General features: G+C 45.1%; 3 protein-coding genes and 1 non-coding gene across 6 annotated transcripts; 1 reads left to right on the forward strand and 3 right to left on the reverse strand.

Moving 5' to 3' along the window:
* Nucleotides 1-2,458: 2,458 nt before the first annotated feature.
* On the reverse strand, nucleotides 2,459-7,614 carry isg20l2 (interferon stimulated exonuclease gene 20-like 2). 2 transcript variants are annotated; one of them, XM_046398932.1, is made up of 4 exons: nucleotides 7,460-7,614; nucleotides 5,090-5,831; nucleotides 3,175-3,375; nucleotides 2,459-2,609 (listed from the first exon to the last, which is right to left on the reverse strand). In XM_046398932.1, the coding sequence occupies exons 2-4, from the start codon at nucleotides 5,684-5,686 to the stop codon at nucleotides 2,493-2,495; spliced, it is 915 nt and encodes a 304-aa protein (XP_046254888.1). In that variant the 5' UTR covers nucleotides 5,687-5,831; nucleotides 7,460-7,614; the 3' UTR covers nucleotides 2,459-2,492. The 2 variants fall into 2 exon arrangements, with proteins under 2 accessions (XP_046254888.1, XP_046254890.1); XM_046398934.1 differs by lacking the exon at nucleotides 7,460-7,614 and adding an exon at nucleotides 6,756-6,848.
* trnas-aga lies at nucleotides 4,604-4,685 on the reverse strand. The gene has a single exon. It is a non-coding gene; the product is annotated as a tRNA-Ser (tRNA).
* On the forward strand, nucleotides 7,176-10,939 carry mettl25b (methyltransferase like 25B). Its single transcript, XM_046398931.1, has 8 exons — nucleotides 7,176-7,505; nucleotides 7,774-7,892; nucleotides 8,222-8,426; nucleotides 8,523-8,585; nucleotides 8,665-8,802; nucleotides 9,115-9,896; nucleotides 10,085-10,269; nucleotides 10,340-10,939. The coding sequence occupies exons 1-8, from the start codon at nucleotides 7,404-7,406 to the stop codon at nucleotides 10,423-10,425; spliced, it is 1,680 nt and encodes a 559-aa protein (XP_046254887.1). The 5' UTR covers nucleotides 7,176-7,403; the 3' UTR covers nucleotides 10,426-10,939.
* Nucleotides 10,940-12,068: 1,129 nt separating this feature from the next.
* LOC124065456 (protein S100-A1-like) lies at nucleotides 12,069-13,329 on the reverse strand. 2 transcript variants are annotated; one of them, XM_046400878.1, is made up of 3 exons: nucleotides 13,216-13,329; nucleotides 12,550-12,731; nucleotides 12,069-12,388 (listed from the first exon to the last, which is right to left on the reverse strand). In XM_046400878.1, the coding sequence occupies exons 2-3, from the start codon at nucleotides 12,685-12,687 to the stop codon at nucleotides 12,194-12,196; spliced, it is 333 nt and encodes a 110-aa protein (XP_046256834.1). In that variant the 5' UTR covers nucleotides 12,688-12,731; nucleotides 13,216-13,329; the 3' UTR covers nucleotides 12,069-12,193. The 2 variants fall into 2 exon arrangements, with proteins under 2 accessions (XP_046256834.1, XP_046256835.1); XM_046400879.1 differs by having other exon boundaries at nucleotides 12,550-12,695; nucleotides 13,216-13,323.
* Between the last annotated feature and the right edge of the window lie 2,653 nt (nucleotides 13,330-15,982).

Below are 15,982 nucleotides of genomic sequence, written 5' to 3' on the forward strand. Positions count from 1 at the left end.
AAAAGGACCAACAGGTTGAAAGATGTCTCTCGTTTGGTATTCAGCCTCCAGTCTGAGGGAGAAATCTTGTTTTTAACACAGTAAACTCAACACAGCCACAGAAGAAAAGCCAAAGCCTCTTTGGCTTTAAAGCTCTGGCTTTTACTTATGGAGCTAATAACAGGGCATAAAATCAAACTATTCACATTATTTCCCATGCACACGGAGATTTAGGAGGGATAAGCAGTATGGGATAATCTAGACTAGAGACTGGATTAAATCACATGTTGCTTTTCAATATTTTTTTGTTCAGTCTTGTCTGGAACCCTGAAGAAGAAGCAGAAGTTGCTGTGGGTTGCTTGGTGAGTGACAGGTTTCACATGATCCCGTCAGGCCTTTCAGCTGAGGTGCATCTGATCATCTAAAAGGCAAACTGCCTCCCTGACAGCTAAACATCGTAATGCAGAGGTGTGATTCTGCTCAGGTACAAACTCCACTTCCAAACAGATGAGATGGAAATAAAAACAGAATCCAATCATTTGGAAATGAACTGCGTTTACTGACAATAGTTTAAAAAGTCTCCCCAAGCCCATGCAGTAGTACTCATGTGGCCCGAGACGTGCTGTTTTTTCTTCTAATGTCCGGGTTGTGCGGCTCATTGCACACTTTCTAAGCTCTGGGAAAGCTTTCCAAAAACACAACATTCACAGTTTAAAACTCATAACAGTCCAAAGAGTAATAGACTTGAGTCGTCTCTTCTTCTCATGGTGCTCAATGGGGAAACTGCTTTTTGGGGATGTTTCTCGAAGTGAGAAAATGCTCTCTTGTTATTTGGGTGAAGTGATCCTTTCAGACTACAGTACTGCATTCCACAGCACTCTTTCAACGGAGGGAAGAAAGTGCACCTTTCAATAGATTCAAAGCCTTTATTAACGCGGGTCTTTTTAATGATGTGAAGCCAACTCTGTGGTTCCAGATTCTACTGTGTATTCTTGTTTTTCTACTGAGAAACCACAACGCTGTGGAGCTCACGGCTAAAGAATTTCGAACACAGGAGATTCCGCTGCCTCCTTTGCCAGCTGCTTAGACTGTGACCATCGGCTGCTTTGGCCTCCTCTGTGCTGATACTGAGGGGTTTGTAGCTGCTTGTTCGGTCAGCAGACAAAGAACAGACACAGGACACAGGACTTCACCTCACTAGAAACTCTCTAATCTCACACAAACTTCACTTCAAATCGTAGCTGATTTAAAACGACGAAGGGAGTCGTTGCTAGTGCTGGAGGAGAGTGTTTGGTGTGTTTCTCTGTCTCTAATGAGCTCCTCTGTGCCAGCCGCTGTGTCTGGGCTTTCTTTTTCAGGAGGGATGACATGCTGTATAATTAATGAGCTGGTGTTGAATTCACAGCAGGGAAACAGTGCAGACTGCTCACCTTCAAGGACAAACACCTGCCAGAGGATAACAAAGTGGGGCGCCATGAGGAGAACTGCACCGGTGTCGGGTCAGAGGAGAGCAAACCGGGGAGGTGGAGCTGCTCATGAGCCCTGAGGCGAAGGTTTGGCCCCTGACAGGGTGGGAGGTCCTCAAACCAACCAAACCATCCCTGAGTGTCAGTGTCAGTATAAAACAATATCAAGAAAGCAGAAGAACTGTTTTTAACCACGCTGATGACATGTCCCCGCTCTGACAAGCCACTACTTCGTTCCAGACTGAAATATCCCAAAAGCTACTGGATGGATGGCCATGAACACTCATCCTCCCGAGGGGATGTGCCAAAGACACTCGGTGAGCCTCTGACCTTTCCTCTATCGCCACCAGCAGGACGCAGGACAAGCTTTCACTTGTTTGGTGAAATATCTCAGCATCTGCTGGATGGACTGCTGGAACATTTTGTGTAGATCTTACAGATGCGCAGGTCAAACTTTGGGTTTCTCTGTCACAATCAGCCTGAACTGAAAACTTCACTGTAGTCTCTAATCTAAAAGCATGCTGGTGAACTGTTCCTTTAAGGATGATAGAGATGACAGCTGTGTTAGCATCACAATGGGCCGAATGTCCTGACTGGATTTAAAATACTTGCCGTGTAGAACCTTAAAGACGTTTTTGTATGTGTATATTTTTATATTTTTATATTCTTATATTCTACTTACTGCTCCTGGGACCTGAGTCCTAATTTCGTACCATAAACATGTGAATGTGAGCTGGTATGACAATAAAGTTCCTTGATTCCTTGATTCCTTGATGATGGACTGTGTTGTTGGAATGAACACAATACTGCCCCCCAGTGGCAGGAGCACCTTTTAAACACAATGAAAACCCTGAGAAAGAAGGTAACTGTGGAAACTGAAGATCCAAGCCAGCGATTCTGATATTCTTCTCCCGTGATAACTGTAAACAGAAGCTGATCCAGGACACTGAACGAGCAGGTCCAGCCTCCCCGGTCTCGTCTCTCACACGTCAACCGGACGGCCACAACTAAAGTCAGTTCAAAATCATTTATTTCTGTGTTGTCTCTTCACATCCGGGCCTGCGACCCCGAGGCCAGCTGCCCCTCCCACTCCACCTCCACCACCTTGTAAAGCTCCATTGTGGCCCGGGCATCCTCCACAGACGAGTGACCCCTCTTCCCAGCCTGAGGAGCACAAGAGAGGACACGGCTCACATTTTAAACTCATCGTGACATGAACACTTTAGCTGAAACATTTTCACGACTCTACGGGGATCCTTGAGTTTTGACTCAGGAAGTCAAGAAGCACAGCTCGCTCAAACGTGATTGATCAGTATTACTCAGATCAAACCCAGACCAAAATTTTGTTCCTGGCCTGTAGATTCTGCCTTCCTACACTGATGTGTTGTGTTTCTAAAGATCGAGAGCAAGACGTTACGCTGGGATGTAAAGCATTTTGAAGGACATTTTGGTTGAGACGTTTTTCATGTCCTTCACATGACTGATCTGACAAGAGAAGACTTAAAACTGGTTTGTTCACGGTGTTTTGTGGATTGTTTTACTTGTTATGATAAGTAAGAAGCAAATTTATTACAGTGGATCTTAATAAGGGTGAGAAATGTACATTGAATTTGTACCTGGAAACCCAAGCTGTGCTGTTATGGTGAGAACGACGTGCAGATTAACTACTGAATGGTTCGAGATTCGATTTAGAGATTTAAAGACACGTGCGCCGCAGATTCTGTCCTACCTGGATGTCACGGTTGAGGATGGCCTTGCTGAGTCTCTTGAGGGAGGCACACTCGTGCTCGGCGAAGCCGGCCCTCGTGTTGAGCAGAGGTATCCGAGATGTGTCTCTGGTCAAGGCGGCGGGATGGGAGTAACCGAGCACCTTAAAGTCGTTGTGGATGGCGTGGCCAATCACCACCTTCCCCGCCAGCAGCTTCAGGATCTGCGGACAGACAGCTGACATTCACTCCCTGACCTCGCGAGGTTAACGGACAGACAATTAATGTTGACTTTAAATGTGTTCAGCTGGTGCTCTACAAGACAGACAGCTACTAATGGAATGTGACAAACGGACAAAGAGACGGTTCTGATTCTTTCTCACAGCAAACAGACGGCTGAGCTGCTGAGAGAGAAACTCAGGTGAGGAATCAGCCTGGAAATGAAGACTTCAGACACAAAAGTTTAAAGAATAACTTCACTTCGACAAAACACACACAAAAACATTTTGGCAGAAGAAATCACTGAACACCTGATAAGAATTTCAAAGACTAGCGTGTGAGTCCAACCCTGTGAGTTTTGTTCACTAACGCAGAACAACTCTGAATAAAACATGACAAAGTTTGTCCCATGAGGTACAAACAAACGCAAGCTTCAACAGAGAAGGACAAACTGACAAACAACAGCACTGAGAGACCCTTCAGAGTCAGAATCTGAGTCAGAATCTGAGTCAGAATCTGAGTCAGAATCTGAGTCAGAATCAGAATCTGAGTCAGAGTCAGAATCTGAGTCAGAGTCAGTCAGAGTCAGAGTCAGAATCAGAGTCAAAGTCAGAATTTGAGTCAGAGTCAGAATCAGAATCAGAATCTGAGTCAGAATCAGAGTCAGAATCTGAGTCAGAGTCAGAATCAGAATCAGAGTCAGAATCTGAGTCAGAGTCAGAATCTGAGTCAGAGTCAGAGTCAGAATCAGAATCAGAGTCAAAGTCAGAATTTGAGTCAGAGTCAGAATCAGAATCAGAATCTGAGTCAGAATCAGAGTCAGAATCAGAATCAGAATTTGAGTCAGAGTCAGAGTCAGAATCTGAGTCAGAGTCAGAATCAGAATCAGAGTCAGAGTCAGAGTCAGAGTCAGAGTCAGAGTCAGAATCAGAGTCAGAATCAGAATCAGAGTCAGAATCTGAGTCAGAGTCAGAATCAGAATCAGAATCAGAGTCAGAATCAGAGTCAGAATCTGAGTCAGAATCTGAGTCCGAATCAGAATCAGAGTCGTCTTTATTGTCATGTAAGTGAAGACATTTCACATTATTGCCAATTTGCCTTAGTGATTGGTGCATATATAAAACGAAAAAAAAACAAGTATAAAAACGAGTAACATATAATAATAGAATAAATACGATAAAATGGAAAGTAAAGTAAATACGGTTCTGAAGGTAGTGCAAGAAAAAGTTCTACCGTTGTCGGCAGGATTCGAACCTGCGCGGGGAGACCCCAATGGATTTCTAGTCCATCGCCTTAACCACTCGGCCACGACAACACGTTTAAAAAAACATAAAAACGAGTAACATATAATTTAATGAACATTAAAACCAACATCATCCCCACCCCTCATCTGGGACTTCATCAGATCTTTCACAGTCTTTAAGAAGTCGGACTGTTGCTGTCTTACCTGACATTTTGGACAACAAGCGCTTGTCCATCAGCAGCTTAACGACCTGTGAACTCAACGATTCCACAAGCTGTGCTTTAAAGAACCTCGTGACACTTCACTGCCGAGTGCTTTCTTGCACTTTTACGGTGTTTTACATTTCATCCTCCATTAAAAAGGTTCAGTCTGAGCGAAAGCTGACGGTGGCAACGTGTTACTTTCCTCTATGATTCTGTGGTGGAAAGGATCAAACGAGTGACAGACCACAAACACCTGTATAATCAATTCCTTACCTCCTTCCTGGCCTCAGCGTACGGCGTGGCGTTGACGAGGTCTCTGGGCCGTATGCCGCTCCATCGGGAGCGGTAGTCGGTCACAGGCACCGGGGGCTTGATGAATTTATCGTAAACCACGTCTCCCTCGTAGTTCACGACACTGCAGCGTGCGAGCTGGCTGATGCTCCCCTTCAGTCCCGAGCCCACCATCTCACAGTCAATGGTGAGGTACTTTGAGGGGTTTCCTGGCGTTTGTGTGGCTGAGGCTTTGTGGTCGCTTGACGCCGAGGGGCAGCTGGTGCTGCCTCTGTTCCCAGTGACAGTGGGGGGAGGCAGACGGTGTGGGGATGCTGAAGGCTTGGGGCTACAGTGTGTGGAAGTGGGACGTGATGGATGGCCTGCAGATGCTCCGTTTTGTTGTCGTGGTGATTGGCCCTGTCTGGAGCGTCCCTTTCTGTGGTTGTATTTATGTTTGGCTTCCACGTAGCCCTTACGCTCTAAATACTGCATCTTTCTCTGAAAACGCTTCTTCTTATTTTTCTTTTGGTTTCCTCCCGGGGCTTTGCCCTGCTTACCAGAATAGTTCAAGTTGATCATTATGCCCGAGTCCGACATGATTGGGGTCGCAGTCGAGCAGAAGTCAAAAGTAATGTTTCCTGTCCTCCTTCCTTCCTTCCTTCCTTCCTTCCTTCCTCCACAGAACAGTCGTGCTGTGATCTCCTCAGCAGGTCTTTGCCGCTTGTAGTCCACTTAGTGTCAGCTGAAAGCAGTTCCATCATGCAAGACAAACACAACATCATGAAGCCCACAGCAGCACTGTTGTTGCTCCTCCAGACTTTATACGAGCCCTTCAACAGTTCTGATTCATCCTTTAATTCCTACTGCCACACTACAAGTCAAAGTGCTGTAATCAGGACCTGACCAAAGTTAAAGTGCTTAAATATTAAAAAGAAAATTAAAATAAATACAACAAAAAGCTCCCTGCTTGTGTTTTACTGTAACAATACATTTCCCAGTCAATTCAAAAGGGTTTTTAAATGGCTTAAATGGTTCACTTAATTTGGGAGACTTTTCTCCAGCCTTCACCCATCAGTCCATCACAAACGCTGACATTCAAAGTGGACAAACCTGAAGACAGATTTTTACAGTTTTCAAAAACTGTAATCTGAAGTGTAACTAGTAACGAGCTGTCAGACACGTGTAGTAGAGTTAAGTAAAGTACACAAAGTCGAATATTTACCTCTGAGATGTAGCAGATTACAAATATAAAACGGCATAAAATAGAATACTCAAGTACAAGTACCACGAATTTGTACTGAAGTGCCCTCGTTGAGTAACTTTACTTAATTACATTTCTCCTCTGTGTACAGGTGAGTCAGAAGCTACTGACAACACTATATACAAACAGGCGAGATACGACTGATGCTTCAATTAGCCTTTAATAACGTTACGTTATTAACGTATCGCTGTTACATCTAACAGCTAACGCTGTTGACGTTACGTTACCGTCAGAGAACGTGAGCTAGCTGACTTACGTGTACTATGCTAATTGTATGGTTATCGAAAAGGTTGTCTCTTAACGGAAAATTCTGCTACGTGTATTTGAGAACACAGCTAAGTTCATAGCAATAGATTCCCCATTGGGAAATCACTGAAAGTAACAATCTGAAACATACAACCAGACCTTTCGCACACAGTTGACCGCACGCGTCTTCCTGCTAACAACAAACTATGAATATCCGGGTCATGCTGCTTTCGCGTACAGACATGGATTGAATAGTTCAACAATTAGTTATTCTGTCTAGTATCAGACCCGTGAATGGAATTTAACTTGACTTTGTGGAAAGTAACTAAACTACATCAGTAACGTCTACTGATGACTGTTACATCAGTTTAAGAACTAGCGTGCCCTGAAATTGAGTAATAACCCAATAACAACCCAAATAACAGCGTTTGAGAATTTATAGTCATGTATTCACTCGTCATGTTCAAATGTAGCACTTTACCTAGCCGTATCAATAAAAATATCCCCAAAAAAACTCATCTAAGGCAATTTAGCGACATAGTTTCTGAATGTGAGGAACATAATTGAATGTAGCTCGGCTCGACATTTGTTTAAACGGGTAGCACTTAAATGCACCGGGGTTCTTCATGTGAAAGTTACAGTTAGCTAGCTCGTAATGAGCATTAGTGAAATACAAAGCACGTGTTTGGCGTAAATAAATGCCGGTAACCTTTATGCATTAGACACAGTTTCCCTCAATCGGACAAAATAACGTATTGTCAACAAGCTAACTCATGTTAGCGTCGGCTAAACTGTCGGCAGCATAAGATGTTCACATCAGGCCTGTCGGCGGAGCAGCAGAGGGAGCTGGCGAAAAGACTCACCGCCTTCCTGTCTCAGTACGGCCGCTTGTCCGACTCCTATATCATTGTGCGTATTGGTGACACCATTTCCAGTTGAAGCCCGTTATTTCAGAGGAGTGAATTTTTTGTGTTATGAAACATTTTTTTTAAGATCATGGCTTTAGTTTCCATGGCAGCAAGATGCACGGCCAGTTGTGTGCGTTTGTATCTCCAGTTTGTTTTCACTACAAGCACCTGATTTCACTTTGGTGTGTGAACTCAGGTCAGCGAGTGCTTTCTGATTAAAAACTGTTCATATCGTTCTCTATACAGTATACTCTGTTATTGTCCCACAGGAGTTCTTCACTGAAGATCTGTGGCACACGTTACCCACCAGCTGGCAGTCTGTGCTGCAGGACCTGTCCTATCCACAGACTGCACACCTGTTATTGGATGTCACACCTGGGGACAGGAGGTATTACTGCACTGTAATCAGGCCCTTCACAAGTCCTGAAAGCAAAGAAAACTGAATAAAAAGAACAATCCACGACAAAAGTAAGACAAGAAACATGAACATAAGACAAGGAAGTGAAGCACCCAACAGCAAAGGCTCACTACAGAGGATGACTCTTGAGGGGTCATTCAGTTCACACCGAGTTGCCAGTTCTGACTGACTATAAACATGCTAAAAGTGTGTAGATGTGGTTTTCTACAGCAGCCTGATTATGCTGTTTTGTTTTAGTTGAGCAGGCTTGCCAGCTTTGTCTGATCCTCACAGTAACCTCAGAGACGTCGTCGTTGCAGATATCCTTCGGTGTGGCCTCTGTCGCTGTTGGCCTTCCGTGCCTCAGCTCACGCCCTGGCCTTTCCCAGAGAGTGCAGGCAGGATGGAGGCTCGGCGAAGCCTGAGGAGTTCCTGGAAAACCAAAGTCAGAGTTCACTGCTGGGACACATATTCAGGAAACACGTCAAACCCAAGAAACAGCATGAGATCCGCAAGCTGGGCAAGGTACGGGATTGTTTATCTGCTCCGCGCGCTGCTTCTTCTGTTAAAAATGTAAGCAGGTGGACTGTGTCTAACCTGTTTCTCTTGTGTAAATCCCAGCTGGTGAAACAACTGTGCGACCAGACCGGGTGCAGCAGGGTGGTGGATGTGGGCTCGGGACAGGTATCGCCGGTTGACACTGGACAGATTGGACAGGTGGATTGTGGTTGTGGGAAGTAAATAAGACTCATCCTCTCACCAGGGTCACCTGACTCGCTTCCTGTCCTTTGGGCTCGGTTTGACTGTAACCGCAGTCGAGGCTGACCACACCCTGGTTGCTATGGCGTCCAGATTTGATGGACAGTTAGTGTGTACCTTAGAGAAGGAAAAGCAGAAAAAGGTTGGTGATTAATAGTTTTGAAGCTTTTCGCAGCATGGCCTCTTTGTCTTCTGTTTATTGATATTTAGAGTTTTCACTCGTGTGCTGTTATAAGCAGAAACACTTCTTATATTTCTGTTAAATAACAAGTTTATGAGCTGATCTTTGAACACACAGCAGCTGATTTTTTTCGGGACAGTGGACAGAAGCTCCAAACATCAACATCACCTGTGGAGTTGATTTTGTGAACTTGTTAGGTCTGAGTTTTATCTCCTGCTATTCATGATACCAAACTATCAACACAAAACTGATGAGCATCTTTCTTCTTCCAAGAACTGCTCCTCTCTGGTCCCAGTATCACAGTCCTCTCCTCGCCATGTGGCCGGCTGGGTAAACCCCAAAGCATCATGGGAGGCCTTCATCAAGCAGCTGAAGACTTCACATTGTGTCAGCGAAGGCCCCCCGACTCCCTCCGGACCCAGCAAAAAGAGACTTCGAGGCTCAGAACATCGGGGACGTTCTCACGCGGTCCACCCTTCCACAGACTCGCAGGATTTTGGTTCGATTTCACAGCAACAGTCAAACACAGACGAGTCGCTGGAGGAGTCATCTGCTGAAAACTCCTGCCCCTGTGACCGTCCTGACGACAACAGCCAGCCAGGCTATCCAGACTTCGTCCTGACTGGCCTCCACGCCTGCGGCGACCTCAGTGCCACCCTCCTCCGCCACTTTGTCCACTGCCCGCATGTACGCGGCATCACCTCGGTGGCGTGTTGCTACATGAAAATCACAACCAAAGAAAATCCCACCCCTCCAGGACTGGTCGTATGTCCGACCCCAGCGACACCAGGCCAGGAATCGCCTCCCTCAGAGTTTGGTTACCCCATGAGCTCCTGGGTGCAGGGTTTGCCAGGACATCAGCTGTCCTATAAGGCACGGGAGGGGGCGTGTCATGCTGTTGAAGACTACGTACGGAGGCTTCGGGAGGAGAGCGAGCTGCTGAAGACACACTGTTACCGGGCGATGCTGGAGACCTTCATCAGGGATACGAGGCCAGACCTGCGCAGGGCAGGAATCCAGACCATAAAGAAAGCCCACCTACTACCATTTACAGAGTGAGTAAACACTGCAACCCCCAGGCTTTTACACTAGATCTTAAAGGAACAGTTCACCCAAATCAGCACACATGGGGACATCGGCTGTAGAGATGTCTGAACTAGATGACACTTGTGGTGCTCAAAGCTTCAGCTGAAGTGAATAAAGGCCACAATTAAAATAACGTCCTCCTCGTGTTCCCTCTCAGGTACGCCCGTCTGGGTCTGGCCCGGGTCGGCCTGCCGCCGGAGCTGCCTCTGGACCCGCAGCGGGTGGAGGCCATGTTGAAGCAGCAGGGCAGGGTGGTGGTGTACTTCAGCTTGACCCTGCTGCTGGCTCCTGTGGTGGAGACGCTGGTGCTGCTGGACAGGATGATCTACCTGCAGGAGAACGGTGAGCCGCTTCGTATTGTGACACAAACTGCTTGTGAACTCTCTGTACTAACGTCTTCCTCTTTCTGCAGGTGTGGACAGTCAGCTAGTTCCTCTCTTTAACCCAAACTTTTCTCCGAGAAACTTTGTGCTGGTGGCGCTGAAGCCTGGACAATAATGACGAGAAAGTCACAGCACATTAGCCACTCGTTTGGAGGAAAACGTCACACTTTTTGAGGATTGACATGAGACTAGTTCTCTTTTAAACAACAGAAGGAACCGCAAGTCTTAAAGCTATTTTGACTTTATCTTCCATTTTTAGAAATACCAAATATGAACATTAAGAGATGATAAACCCTTCGGATTTTAACCCTCTCGTTGACACACAAACATGCCAGAAATCTGAAGCTCTGGCTTCTCACTGCATCACGATGGACACTCACTTCTTCTGCCGTAACAAGCTGTGAATCCTTACAACAGCTTTCACGCTGTCCAAACATCAGGTTTTGTGTCTTCGTGAGAGCACAGAAGCAGTCATGTGTTTAGCTTTTTTGGTTTCTGTGTGTGCAAATGTTGGTGGTTTTGCATGTTTTTTATTTTATTTATTCTCATTTTTTGTAAATCATGTTTTAAACTTCACTGCATCTGTAACTTAAAGTAATAAAAACAATGTTTTTTAGTTGCATGAGTTTTAAAGCCAACAAAAATGTGTCTTTTGGCCACCAGGGGGCAGGACAGCTTCACAGTAAGCTGCAGGGCTGAAACCTGGTTGTTACTGGTGCACACACGTGGTTAATAAATTCTGGTTGGTCTACTGGTTGGTAGTTTGATGCAACAGGTGTGCATTTTATATGCCTATGACGAGGTTTCCCGTGTCCGAGATGTAACTGAGAACAAGTATAAATAAGGATAAAATAGAAACACCGAATGTGTTTACAGTAAATGTACTTTCACTATTGTGAAATATGTGTGATGTAAAATGCATGACTTCAGCCTTCACATCCCGCGTGTTGTTATTGGCTGGGGGCTGCACACCCACTGCTCGAAGGTGGACGCCCAGAAACACAGCAAAATAAGAACAGATGTTGTAGTTTGTGGACACAGATGCACACTTTGAGTGGGTCTGAGTGATGACTGAGGGGCTTATTTTTTGTATCAGTCTGGACACTGTCTTTAAAGAAGTCCAGTCATTCTGCAAGCAATGCTTGATATCACCCTCCGTGACATCAACCATTGCTTTCTGCTTTCAGTTTTACCACTTCAAGTTTGCCATCATTTCAAGCCAGAAGAGACCATATTTGGGTGAGGGGGGAGGAGCTGGGGAGGACATCCTGATTAAATATGACTGAGAACACAAGGTCACACCAATCACAAGGTAGCCCACCCTAAAACATCCCCTGATTTATGGTCTGTTTGGCGCTTTTACTATGATTATCATCATTATCATATATCATATCATATCATATCATATCATATCATATCATATCATATCATATCATATCATATCATGTCATTATCTTGCTGTGTTGAAGAAGACTTAAAACTATTGACTGAGACCATAAACCCATCAGGAAACTGATTACTGAGGTCATAAACTAAGCGAGAAGTTATTTTCTCATAAGCGTACATGCGATCTGGCTGCTCTCTGAAACCAGTGGAGGCGCCCCCTGCAGGCCAGAGAGAATGTATTTGTAAGGCTTCACTGTTCAGACCAGGAAGCTCCGTTCATATTTTATACAGTCAATGGGATCAGAGTTACTGGTTAACACTGCTGGAGATGAGACGCATGGGGGTGTGGTGAGAAAAACACGGCACAGCTCATCAGATATGTTCAGCTTTAATATTCATAAAGACATGATGTTGTATGGTTCGGATTAGAGCAGGAACATGTTCAGTAGCCTGAGTTAAAATCACAGCTGTCCAAACGTCATTTCACTCCTTGCTGTTCACAGAGCTTGAAACTGCCCGTCTCTAATCTGACCACATCTGATCACCACAGGAGTGTATTCCTGAAAGAAGCTGGTGCTGCACACAGTCAGCTGAGTCACCATGGCGACAAACTCCTCAAAGCTCACGGTGCCATCCAGATTCTTGTCCAGGTCAGCCATGATCGCCTCCACCCGTGCAGGGTCCCTGCTGTCCTGGAAAACAACGCAACGCAAAGGAATCAACACGAGAACAAATGATTTTCACCTGACAGCCGTTGGGTCTGCTCAGAGGTTTGACGGGACAGGGACCGGGACCGGGACTGGGACAGGGACAGGGACTGGGACAGGGACAGGCTGGTAACGGGGGCAGGTACCTGCAGGTACTGGCTCAGCTCCCCTCGCAGCAGGTTCCTCAGCTCCACCCTGTTCAGCTGGAACTTGTCACCCTCTTTTGAAGAGTAGTACTGAAAAACCTCGAGGAGGGTGTCCATGGCTGACTCCAGTTTACTCATTTTGGTGTCTGAGTGAGTACAAAGTCAGGGAGCTCGAGATCACACTGAATATCAGTGACAGTCAGCAGAAAAAGAAAAGACAGAAGTGAATATCAAAATCTCCTAAACCCAAGTAAATGCACTTATACAACAATTGAAAAATACTTAAAAGTAACACAAGTAAAAGTCTTGCATTGAAAAAGTTATTTCAATTAAAGTATGTGAGTATAATCACAGTAACAGCACTCTGCTACAATAAGCAGCAAACCGTCTAATTTATTTTCTGTCAGTCGATTGACTGATTGACTGACTGATCTGAACTGTTGAATAGTTTGATCTATGAATATCATGTTTAATAAACTCTTCTTGTGTTTTGTGTGCAAAAAAGTGTAACATTTTAATATTTCTGTCTGCACCCCCAAAAATCTCATATTAATAACTTTATATAATTTCTTGTAAGTGTTAGATACTCATTGGTAAATGTTGAATCTCAAGGTGTTTCTTTTTTAGTGCTGCAGCCCCAGTGTCCCCTCTGAATGATCTACTCACCTCCACGAAGCTGCTGAGGAAGATCTGGTGATGCAGACTCTCAGCTTCATCTCATTTATTCAGCTGCCTGTCCAGATAACATCAGGCCCTTCCCTCGACAGCTATGAGCTGAAAGGCAGATCACACCTGAGTGTCTGATTTCAGTTTGATCAACAGTTTGCTTTGCTTGTTTTTTTGATGGACATGAACCATTTCACATAATCATCCCAGGGTTTAGGAGAACGCACTGAGTGCTTCTACAGCCTGAGTTTGACGCAGTGAGATATGATCCACTTTGAGACCACCGGTGTGGGTTAAAACCACGTCCTGGGGGATTAGGGCGTCACCGAGCTCAGCCATCCCACAACAGCTGCTGCATCAACTGTTCTTTTCAGGATGCAGAAGGGAAATTACTGCTACCCTCAGCTGGTGTCCCGGGTGGAACCGTCCCGAGGTTACCAGCAAACCACACCTGCCACTCCAACAGGTTAACACCAAACACCTTAAGTGCAGCTTTCTGCAGGAGTGTTTGAGAAGAGGCTGAATAAACACCTCTTCAGTATGAGATTTCTACCCTAAAAACACACACAAATGAGTGTTAGGCTCTCGGGATCATACATAAAGCCTGTGTCTGCAGAAAGCAAAAATGAAACCCGGTCTGGCTGTTTGAGTCCGTGTCAGAGTGATATCCAACTGGACTGACACATCATGCACGAATCAGACAGACAGATGGGTTACAAGTTAAAGTTCTGTGGTCCGAAACAGGCGAAAAGTCAAAACCAGGCGGGCGAATGAAAACAGGACAACTTGTCCAAGAGCAGCCAGACTGCAGGGCGGGAAGCAGATCCTGCGTCAAACAGGCAGAACAGCAGAGACACACAATCTGACACATGCAGTGAGTTAATTTCTTCATTTGCTTTTACTCTCAATTCTGTTTAAACCATCTGAAGGAAAATGTGTAGATTACTTTATGCTGCCCAGGTATTCAGGTAGGTAGTTCTCACAGAGAAGAGAGATAAGCAACCGCATCCTGTTGTCATTCTCTGGCTGCTGATGTTTGTCTGCCTGTGCCATCTGAGGTGACAGGTGAAGACAAGATCATTTCTTCACCCGTTAAAAAAAAACATGTTGACCATAATCTCTCATCTTAGTTAACCTGAAGCAACACAACATGGAGGTAAAGTACAAACAGACTAAAACTCCCGAAGCCTGAAGCCCTGAAGCGTCGACTCTACCGCTCAGAGTTTGGTCAAATGTACTCTGGTGTAAAGTGTCTATAACTCCAAAAGTTCTTTTACCTCCAGTCTGTACTCAGCTGAAGTATTCCAGTACATGTATTTACTGTGAACCTTCTGTTTTGCAGTTCACTGTTTAAGACTTCATGTTCAGAGGAACATGAAGTCTTAAACAGTGAACCTTCTGTTTTGCAGTTCACTGTTTAAGACTTCATGTTCCTCTGAACAGAAACTCTCAGTCCTGCTGTGTGTTGAGCTCAGCTGTTAGCTGTTAGCTCCGTTAGCTGTTAGCTCCGTTAGCTGTTAGCTGTTAGCTCCCTCAGCCAAACACATTGCAGGACTCTGCTGCTCACCGGCTGCTGTTTCCTAAACCATAATCTGTTATTCTGTTCATCCCAAACACATTTTCTGTAGCCTTACTGACTAAAAGGTTTCTGTCCAGGAGGACGGGATGCCATTTGAGTCCTGCTGTCCACTGTGGCATTTTAGAAGATTGTAGAGAAGCTCACATGTTGCACTACTTTAAGGTGTCAGTGTGGATGTTTGCTTGTTGCCAGCTCTCACTGGAATCAAACTACTCTTGCTGAGATGTCAGGACTGACAGTCTGTCTCTGTCTCTGTCTTTGTTTTGTATTAAGACATAAAAAAAGACATATAAAATCCTTTTATCTGCTTCATTTTTGCTCTCAAGCCACGACCTCACTTCCCCTTCTGTCTGATCTAAGTCATCCTCTGTGGAGGAAATGTTCCATTCATCCATTTTCTATACCTGCATTATCCAGCAGGGATGCAGGGTGGGGGTGGGGGGCTGGAACTCGTCCCATTGGACTGGTTGCCAGTCAGTCGCAGGGCTGACACACAGGGAGGGAGGAACTCCACACAGGCTCAGACCAGGACCCGAACCTGGAACCCTCCTGCTGTGAGGCGACCGCTGCACCGCCGCCATGGTGCCCTGAAAAATGTTTCTCAGATTAGTTTTGTTGCATATCTTGCTTTTGTTCCATAGTTTGCATGCAGACCTTTAACACAGATCTGAATCTGAGATATTTGTCAGGCCTATCTGTCCTCATCAGCTCAGGGTAGAGAAGCAGATGCTTATCGCTGCCTGCAACCTGACACAAAGTAGAAAAAACTCACCACAAACAAGCCTCAGATGTTCTTCAACACCTTTAAATTGTATTCACGCTTTACAAAAGGAGACACCAAAACTAACATATCTTAGTTGCATTATGACATGTAAGTGATGTAAGTTATGTAAGCTTTAAGTTAAAATAACTCCATTGACTTCCTCCTTTGATTCTGTCATAACCAGAGTTTGCTGCCTAACAATAAACATAAACATACAGATCATAATAAGCTGCTTGTGGAGACAACAGTTAGAGACGTATTTTTGGGAAGGACCGTCTATTCTGGATGTTTGTCATAAAATTTGTTGGGACAAAACAAACATGAAATATTGCTGTAATATTAGGTTAAATCGTCCATCTTCCTGGCAATGTTTTCCAGCTCCTCCTGGAGGATCCCGAGGCCTTCTCAGGCCAGGTGGGACTACA

This window comes from Scatophagus argus, chromosome 9 (genome assembly GCF_020382885.2).
Source record: "Scatophagus argus isolate fScaArg1 chromosome 9, fScaArg1.pri, whole genome shotgun sequence".
In the NCBI taxonomy this organism is placed as follows: Eukaryota; Metazoa; Chordata; class Actinopteri; family Scatophagidae; genus Scatophagus; species Scatophagus argus.

Bases quoted from the DNA above. Each gene is read 5' to 3' on its own strand.
- LOC124065456 (XM_046400878.1), bottom strand. From the start codon at position 12,687: ATGAGTAAACTGGAGTCAGCCATGGACACCCTCCTCGAGGTTTTTCAG. The intron at 12,389-12,549 runs GTACCTGCCCCC...GTTGTTTTCCAG, and splicing joins AGCTGAGCCAGTACCTGCAG to GACAGCAGGGACCCTGCACG.
- isg20l2 (XM_046398932.1), bottom strand. From the start codon at position 5,686: ATGTCGGACTCGGGCATAATGATCAACTTGAACTATTCTGGTAAGCAG. The intron at 3,376-5,089 runs GTAAGGAATTGA...GTCTGTCCGCAG, and splicing joins ACGCTGAGGCCAGGAAGGAG to ATCCTGAAGCTGCTGGCGGG. The intron at 2,610-3,174 runs GTAGGACAGAAT...TGTGCTCCTCAG, and splicing joins TCCTCAACCGTGACATCCAG to GCTGGGAAGAGGGGTCACTC.
- mettl25b (XM_046398931.1), top strand. From the start codon at position 7,404: ATGTTCACATCAGGCCTGTCGGCGGAGCAGCAGAGGGAGCTGGCGAAA. The intron at 8,427-8,522 runs GTACGGGATTGT...TGTAAATCCCAG, and splicing joins AGATCCGCAAGCTGGGCAAG to CTGGTGAAACAACTGTGCGA. The intron at 9,897-10,084 runs GTGAGTAAACAC...GTTCCCTCTCAG, and splicing joins CACCTACTACCATTTACAGA to GTACGCCCGTCTGGGTCTGG.